Raw genomic sequence first — 9555 nt, 5'->3', positions numbered from 1 at the left:
CTGGAAGTGTCTAAAGACACATCGCTTAGTTTAATTAAACTATTGAAAAATAGTTAAACCGTTCATCCAGATCAGGATGTAGTAAACGGTTTTTGCACTGTTATATCTTGGTAATCTTGTTCTTGTCGCAGAATCCTTGCTCGATTGTTTTTAAATCGAGGAATGAAATATTCACTTTATATTTAAAGGTTAAATTATCAAAATTATTGTATTGATTGTACATTTTTAACCAGCAAAATCTCTTAAATTAGAATATAAAAAAATCTTTACTTGGCATTGGTTTGACTAATGCTTAATTCTGCAATTTGTGGGCTTTGTGCAAGGCCGCCTGTGTAGAAACCACCCACTATATTTTGTGCGTTTGAAGGTTGAGTAAATTAGTGATTACAGACTCAATAAACTTCAGGAAAATGTAAGGTATTTTTAATATTTTTTAATGCGCTAAAGTCTATAGGTGGCAGTGACTACATACCACCAGGCGGCCCAATCAACCGTCCCGCTTAACTATGTAAACAAAACCACATAGGTTTAAAATAAAAAGGATGCGAACAATACAGCGAGCCGAGATGGCCCGGTGGTTAGAACGCATATATCTTAACCGATGAATGCGGGTTGAAACCCAGGTAAGCATCACTGAATTTTCGTGGGCTCAATTTGTGTTCATCACGTGCTCGGTGGTAAAGGAAAACATCGTGAGGAAACTTGCATGTGTCAAATTTCAAAGAAATTCTGCTACATGTAAATCGCGGGCTGGTGACCCGCATTGGTGGAGCGCGATGGAATATGCTCCATACCTTCTCCTCAAAGGGAGATTAGGCCTTAGCCCAGCAGTGGGAAATGGACAGGCTGTAAATTTTGTTGAACAATACAAAGATCATTCTACTAAAGTAGTACCTTGATTAAGTCTGAATCGATTGTTATTACATAGAAATACAAATTGTATTTAACTCAATAACGTAACGTATGAACGAGAACTTTCTTTTACACGAGAAACTTTACCTTATAGTCCTTACTGTGATTCATGATAGATGTTACATTGCGTTGGACTTAGTATTAGATTGGCAAATTCAGTCACTCACACTATTTACCTCAATATGCGGTGTGTACACCTTTTAACTAATGTTGACATAGTTCGTCTAGTATGATATAGATCTTTTTACAGTACTATTACTTCTTTTATGGCAATCTTATTTGGCGACGGCAAGGCAACCGTTTACTTAAACTATCATTACTTTTGCATTACAGAAGAGTTCTATTTGCACATTTTATATATATGTATATAAAAGCTGATTAATATTTCTAAGGAAGTAAAAATATTTATTGTCGTTTTCCTGTATTTATTTTCCCGAATGTTCAAACTTTTATTTTAATATTTGTGACAGACATACCGCGAATACAGGGAACAATCACAAACTTGTAACCTCTGTTACCCGATAAAACAAAGTTAGTAAATCTCCGTGGGGATGTTACGACAGTATTCCAGAAAACATTCGTAAATGTTCAGTTGTAATATTACGAACTTTTTTTACGGTTGCCTATTAAAGATTATTACTAACGAATAAATCAAATGTTAACACATTGGAAAAAAAACACGGAAAGTGTTGTGAGAAACTCGGTTGGAACGAAGTAGCTTTCACTATATATTAAGCATTAAATAACAGACACGATAAAATAATTTAACAACGTTTGAAAATAATCAAATAACAATGTCAAAATTCATAAACCAAAATTATGAAATAATTTTATATAAAACCTCTTTCCATTTCACTCGACTGTAAGCCGCGTAAAAGAACTTCGTTCCAAAAACAATAGATGTTTCAAAATAAATATCAATCGAGTTTCCGTCTTCTGTGGATTTAAGATAATAAATAAACATGTGTAAACATTACTTGAATGTTTATATTTCAAACACACATATAGATGATAAAAAAAATATTTCGCGACAAATCGATATTCGAGATAAAATGGATCAATGTCTTATTATTTCCTCGTTGACTCGTAAAAGCTATTTTGAATCGTCATGATACGGTATTGAATTAAATGTCAAGATACCACCGGTTTGAAAAGTAGACTGAGTCAATCAAGTGCGATTAAATGTATATATATCCTACCTGGATACGAATCAAAAAATACGAAGTCCACGCTTTTTAGTCTAGTAGTAACAGTGTCATGATTTAAAAATAACAGAATATCATTATAAAAACGAATACCATGCCTCGGGAAATGAATACCCAGGAGGACTTTACAAAGTCAGAATTTAGCGGTTATAAGTTTATTTATTCGCCGTTCATTTCAAAAGTATTTGTATTATTGTAAATATATTATTGTTCTAAAAATATTGTGACCCAACTGAAATTATGCCTTCTTTATTAATATGACTAAATATTAGTTTTGATTGACACAAGATACGACGAACAGGCACAATCTCATATTAAACTTGTGACTAAATGTCACAAGACCTATTCAAATTTATGTGTAGTATTCGTCTATCATACAAGACAATCAGCTTTTTATATTTTTATAAGTCATTCATTATCCTGTATTATTTAATCGAATTTTCAATTGATTCATTTTCGTTTATTACCTACTGCAAACTGAACGAAAACATTGACAGAAAATCTACATGTGTCATCACATCCGCCGTCATACGATCAAACAATTTATTCGAAACAGCTACAAACAATTAGAACATTGTAGAGATTGCTTAATAACATAAGATTGTTTTAAGCAAGGAAAATCTCTGGAAAGTTACAGAATAAATGTAACTACAGCCTATCAAAGAAAGAGTATGTACATATATGAACAAAACTTAAATTTACATATTACATCATGTTCAGCTCAGTAATAATATACATTACAAACAGTTCATGATAAATATTACAATACTATTCCACTTGACTACTTATATCCACTTTAATTTTACTATCAAAGTTTCGAGAAGAACTTCGCCGACATTCAAAACGCATTTTTTCGCTATTCCATAATGAATATCATATATTATTATTCTAGCACTCAACCAATGAGATCGCGTGAATTCAAAGTCGAAGTTATATATTTATATTTAACTCTATTTTGGTTGGATTAGACTATAACTAACTTGTCGCATTGCATTGCTTGTTTGTTAATCAATAATAAAGCAACATTTCTGTTTATAATTTAATCAGTAATCATAACAATTGAAATGATAAAATGGTATAAGAAATACAATTATTGTAGTATTTTGGTATGCACTTAAATTCATTTAATAAAGTTGTTTTAAACGTAGATTTCAAGTTGATAGTTTAGACCAGACCCTCTCTCGCTCTTCAATCTGATGTTGGCGTAAGACTGACCGACTCCTCCCGATGTGATTGTCGCACTTGCGTCCGTGTGATCCAAGTCCCTTGCAATTATTCCCTGAAAAATAAAACAATCGTCACATTACTATTTTTTAAATGTAAGTTTTCGTGACATATTCTTAAGTAGAACTCATTTATATTTAAGTCACAGAAAAAATATTATCAATAATTCTATTTAGTATATTATATTTTTATATTGTTATAGGAATCAAAAATAGGAACAGCCTGTAAGAATCTCACTGCTGGACTAAGAACTCCTTTCTTTTTAAGGGTAAAATTTGGAGCTTACACCACTATCTCCAGTGCGGGTGGCTGGATATATGGGAAGATTTTCAACTAAAACATGCAACCTGCTTATTTCCTATGTAATTCACGAGCCTCACGAGCCCGACATGAATTACATACACAAAAGCACATGAACATTTAGTTTTGCTTGCCTGGGTTTGAGGTTTGAACCCACAATACTCAGTCAAGATTTATATCTTTTAACCGCTGGGTCAACTCGGTGATATGAATAAAACATAATGCTTAATATGTAACACATTAAATTGGAATAGATTATAATATCTATTTACACTATGTTATTTTAATATAATTTTATATATTTTGTCACTGATTTGCAAGAAACAAGGTTAAAAGTATCTTGATCTAAATCTGTAAATTAAATTTAAGGCCAACGACTTGATATAATTTAACCTATATAGCCACAACACATATTGTAATTTACGAGAACTCAGTACATCTTTATATATTATAATTCGGAGTACGTGTTTGAGTAATTCTGCTCGTCGTCGTAACCGATTTTGTTAAATTATTTTTTCTACTCTTAGAGTCCCTTGAACGGTTCTATACTTTAATTTTACACACCCAACAGATATTGCTACGCACTTTAAGCTAGTTTCAATATCTATAAAATTCTTATGTTCCAAATTGGAAATTACTAAATTCAGTAGTTATGACTATGGTTTAATAGTCAGTTTTTATAAGTACATATATTAATCACTATTCAATGTAGTAATGCTTCGCAAGCACATATTATAAGTAGGTTACTAGACCGCTTCTCATGTTATTTAAGAATGCTTAGCAATCATCAATCAACATGACATTGACGCTGTTATTTGAGTTTTATTTTTACAAAAATACTAGTCTATACTATACTAAAAACTTTATAAGGCAAAAACTTAACATATTAAAAAGGTAAATTTAACAAAATAGTGATTAAATATGTAATTTATTTTCGATTAGTTTTAGAATGTTTATCTTAAATCAAAGCGTCCGGTCATAGTTTACTTAATCATCACTCATTACCTTTATTATCTGTTGACCTGGATCAGCAAAGAAGACTTCCTTGACCCTCTTTTTTAGCGGGATAGAGACATATTCCGCTTTTTCTTGCCATATCAGTCTATTATTGAAACTCGTTCCCACAATAAGGTCTTTACAATAGCTCACGCAAAGACACGATGCAAAAACGATGAAAATAATTGACACAGTCTTCATTGTTGAAATTAGAATGTGCGTATGATCTCAACCACGTACGCTAGTCAACTGATTAATATATTTGTTCAACGAGAATCTTTAGTCATTCGTTAAGGAACCTGTTTGTTTCAACAGTGTATAAGCGGAAAAAACATATCAAATTATTTAGCAGGGTCAACGTCAATGTGCTGGGCTTATTATTATTCTACATATACCTTGAAAACTCTAGGTTATTACCCTAACGAATATACCTACTGATACAAGTTGAGAAAATTGTGTTTATATTTTTTTACTATACAATAATTTACTTGATTTAGCATTTAATTCTATGTTGCGTTATGTTTTATACAAAGTACAATTCAATCCGATTATTATTGTCTTTATATCATGATATTTGTATACGATAGATTTCGCTTTAAAAATGTTAAAAATATAATTTGATAATAAAACCGAGTTAAGCACGATCTTTTAATTTCTAGCGGTTACAAAGTATTATTATGTGCAATGGTGGTATTGCTTTAAATAGAAGTGTGCTAACAGTTGTTAATTAGATATGTATTCTGTTAAATATAGGATCGAGGCATTTAAAGTATGATGAATATAATATACGTACATATTAATGATATACTTCTAACCGATTTCTGTCTCGCTGGTCAATCTCAACGAAGATAAGCGAACTGCGGAGCGTTATTAGATACATACATATACATACATAAGTGTACAGATGCACTCTCTCTGACGATCGTAGAGATAGGCGAAGATTAAACGGCGTGCTTTCCGTATAAATAGAAGAGTTATGAAAAGTTTTGTTGTCATATATATAAAAGTCATACAATTAAGTCAAGGCTATTAAAAGCCTTGGAACCTTTACCAAATAAGCAAGCCATTAATTCAGTTGGCACTACCATATTAAGTATGAGTATACGTTATTTAAATATAGCATTAAAAATATCCTCCCATTTAAATAGTAATATTTCGTTATGGTTTTTAATTAAAATTATAAATTTTGTGAGATAACCTCGACGCAGTGTATCTCATTATTACGATAATACAATTGTCGGTCTCGAACTGCGAGTACAAAACGGAACATAAAGTAAATCAGTCTGATTTCATTACGTCATTTTTATTATGAAGATTAAACTAATGTATATATTGCAGAAACTGTTACGTCTTTAAACGTCTGCTACGTTATGATGTTACGATAACGATATTATAAAAACGACAATTAAAATAATTGGTTTCTTATGTTATTATTCGCTTAGTAAACTCTATAGAGAATTTAATTAAAAATCGTCTGCTGCATATCATTTGAAAATTAAAAAAATATCTTAAATTCAAGTATGTTCTAACGAGCACTTCAGATTCGTCATTTTAGGAGTTTTATTAAATTTAAATGAACCAATTTATATAGTATAAACTTGTCTCGTCTCGTACTTATAAGATTGCAGATACAGAATATGTCCTCGGTATTTTTAGTATTTTGGTAGTAATTGGTGCTCTATGCCTAAATTCTTCAATATTAATGCGGACTTCGAAAACATGCACGACTTACACTCTTGTGCCCGAGTATGAATGTGAAGCCGTTGGCCGTGTGCCTGAAATCTCTCTTTCCCATTGGATTATAAGAGGGAGCGAATTTAGAGTGCACACATTTATGCACTATTATATATCGAAGAAGCGGTGGCCGAAATATGAAATTCTGTAAAGAGTGTTATTTCATCTAACGTTTGCGAGTGAAATTAGTAAAAACTCTATATAGACTGCCCTTTTCGTTCGAAGAAAGACCACAGTTGCCTGCATTTGGAGAGGCCTATGTCCAGCAGTGGACGAATATGGGCTGATGATGGTGATGATAGACTGCCTTTAATAGGTCTGGCTATTATAATATAGGACATTCAAGAAGTACTATAGCTATTCTGTTAGTGTGGAACGAAAATCTCTGGCTGAGCATTTTCATTTTTATATGTACAAGTTTTCCTTTCCTAGATAACATTTCTCATTTTTCTTATATCTATAATATTGAAGCTGTTTATAGTCAAATTAAAAACTAAATGCGAATATAACGGAATTATCTGAAGACGAATTCTGTAACGACCATCCGCTCGGCAGCAACTGTGGGCATAATTTATTTTCTGCGAAAGAACATAGCATGCCGCCGAAGCTGAGAGCGTTTGTACACATTAACGCGGTATAGCGCATGAAAAATCGCTTAGGGAAGAAGAAAACGAACTTAGTTTGTGAAGGCAATATAACGCGAAAGTCATTTATCCTTTTTTTATTCTTTCGCAGAAACGATGGCAGCATATTCGCTTTTACTTGGAAATATTATTTTTTGACTTAAACTTTTATAGAAAGTTACTGTTTGAAATAAATCAAATGTTTACGTGTTTATCGTCGAGATGGTCCAGTGGTTAAAATACGTAAGTTAACACTGAAGGGTTTGGGTTGAAGAGAAACGTCATAATATTTTTACGTAGGTACTTAATTTGTGTTTATATTTTACTAGCTGCTACCTGCCCGCTTTGCTGGCCATTAAATTAAAAATAGGGAAGGATCAACGGAATTAAAAACTAGCTTATAATCTATGGATGATTCCGCGTCGATTGGTCATAGTTTCATACCGATATGTACAGTAGTTTTCGCATGATTGACGCATAAAGAAAAATAAACATTACATATATAGATCTCGTGCACAGCGTTTAAGGAAAACAACGCAAGGAAACATGATACATGAATGTCGAATGATAATCTATCATACGTGTATTCATCAACATGCGTTGGAGCAGTATCGTGGGTTAACTTAAAACGTTCTTCTCACAAATAGATGGGCTTAGCCCAACCGTGGGATATTTACAATATGTTACTTTAAGTGTTTAAGAAGAAATAAGTTTTTGTGTAGTTTTAACTTAATATATTTGTGCTTTATTTAAATATTTGATCCCGTGTTAAGCTTTTACGGCTACAGACGTATTAAAAATGGGTTTTAAAGTAATACTTATTATTTATGTTTTATTTCAGTTGCAACCCAGAGTTCGAAGTTCAAAAAGAGTTCGAAATTTTGACAACTTTCCTTACAAGGAAGACAACAAGGTCTTTCTGTGACTAAATTCATATCGTCATCGTTTCGTTCCTTTAGTTTTAATTGAGTCATCACGCCATGAGAGCATCTATGTTTGCGTTGACACAAACAGTCAGTGGGCTGTGTCACATAAGTAGTTTTTGAACCGACTACATAAGTGCGCTTGCATTAGTTCTAAATTATCATCTTATATGAGATCAATGTTTTTCGTTGGCTCACATAAAATTATTGCACAAAATATGTAATTAGTATTTTTAATTTTGCTAATTAATAAATTTGAATTATAAATTGTTAAAAACAACATTATATACATAATAAAAAAGCATTTATTAACTTTGATTTTAATTGATGGAAAGAAGTAACTAATAGGAAATTCTCGCTGGTTCTTCTGGTTGGAATCTACATTCTAAACAGGTTTTGTAGCTTGACATTTAGCGAGTAAGTTAAAGTTATCCTGTGTAATTACAATTCATAAGCGTTCCTCATAAAAGCTTGGTTGAATAAATTGTATTTTATGTTGAATATACTTAAGCTTTAATAATTTGTATTTAAGTAATAAAAAGTCATATATTTGTTTTTGTTTTTATAACAGGCGCGCGGTCTGTCAAATGAGCTACGTGATGGTAAGGCCTACCATCAAGTATTGCTGGTAGGGTTTTGTGATTGCTGTTACCTTTACGTATAAACTAGGATACTCCATTTTGAATTTCACTGGGTACATTTAGGTTACCTGTTATTTATAAGAGAAAAGTTAAAACAAAACAAAGTATTAGTTTCGATATACACAATCAATTTCTTTATTGGTGCAAATAACTTTAATAGGCATAGGGTTGTCAAAAATTTGTGTATAGCACATATGAAACTAAAACTTTATGGAACAAAAAATAAAACAAAAATCTTTTTTTTTTTTGATTCTGCCAGCCTTTATAGCTACTAGGTATGTCCTGAGTTCCAAGTATTTATTCCAACATTGTTACAATTCGATTTGTTATTGTTCCCTTATTATATATTTGCTTGCATGGCATGTGATTTTTGATCCGTCGATAATGATCGCCTGATAAAAAAAACGTTCGACGTCTTTAAAATAAATATACCTGATTATTGTATTCAAAACAAAAACGTTAACCATTAAAAAAACAATCATAAATAATTCTGAAAAATTATAGTAAATTTTTAACTATAAAAAGACTAAACTAAAAAATAAAAGTATATATGTAGATAGATCAACCAAAATAATAAAGTAATCACTCTAACTATCATTGGTATGGACACAATGTTTTTTGTATCTGCAGGATGCCTTTGGAGTAGGTTATATGTATTATACTTTGTTGAACTTTTACATGCACTACTGAATCACGAATATTTAAAATAACTTTTTATTGCATCAGTTTTTCACCACAAATTTACGCCCGCGTTTGAGGGGAGGGATATGCAGGTGTTAGGGATGAAAAGTATTTATTCATTCAGATCCGATCAGCCGTTCTTGCGTGATTGAGTATGAAACATCCATCCATCCACACAAACTTTTGCATTTATAATATTAGTAAGATAAGATTAATTTAACGCAATTTCTTTAATACATATTTTTCATAAAATCTGATGACGTCATCATCAGATTTTTTATTCAGAAAAAATATTGGAAAAAAAATGTTTTTTTGA

General features: G+C 31.6%; 1 protein-coding gene across 1 annotated transcript; it reads right to left on the bottom strand.

Annotated features, from left to right (window-relative positions):
• Positions 1-3142: 3142 nt before the first annotated feature.
• LOC125066330 lies at positions 3143-4906 on the bottom strand. Its single transcript, XM_047674376.1, has 2 exons — positions 4647-4906; positions 3143-3396 (listed from the first exon to the last, which is right to left on the bottom strand). Exons 1-2 carry the CDS (start codon positions 4836-4838, stop codon positions 3256-3258), a joined length of 333 nt encoding a protein of 110 aa, XP_047530332.1. The 5' UTR covers positions 4839-4906; the 3' UTR covers positions 3143-3255.
• Between the last annotated feature and the right edge of the window lie 4649 nt (positions 4907-9555).

Source organism: Vanessa atalanta, chromosome 9 (assembly GCF_905147765.1).
Source record: "Vanessa atalanta chromosome 9, ilVanAtal1.2, whole genome shotgun sequence".
In the NCBI taxonomy this organism is placed as follows: Eukaryota; Metazoa; Arthropoda; class Insecta; order Lepidoptera; family Nymphalidae; genus Vanessa; species Vanessa atalanta.
The sequence above is the reverse complement of the archived record's forward strand: the minus strand, read 5'-3'. Positions and strand labels throughout refer to the sequence as shown.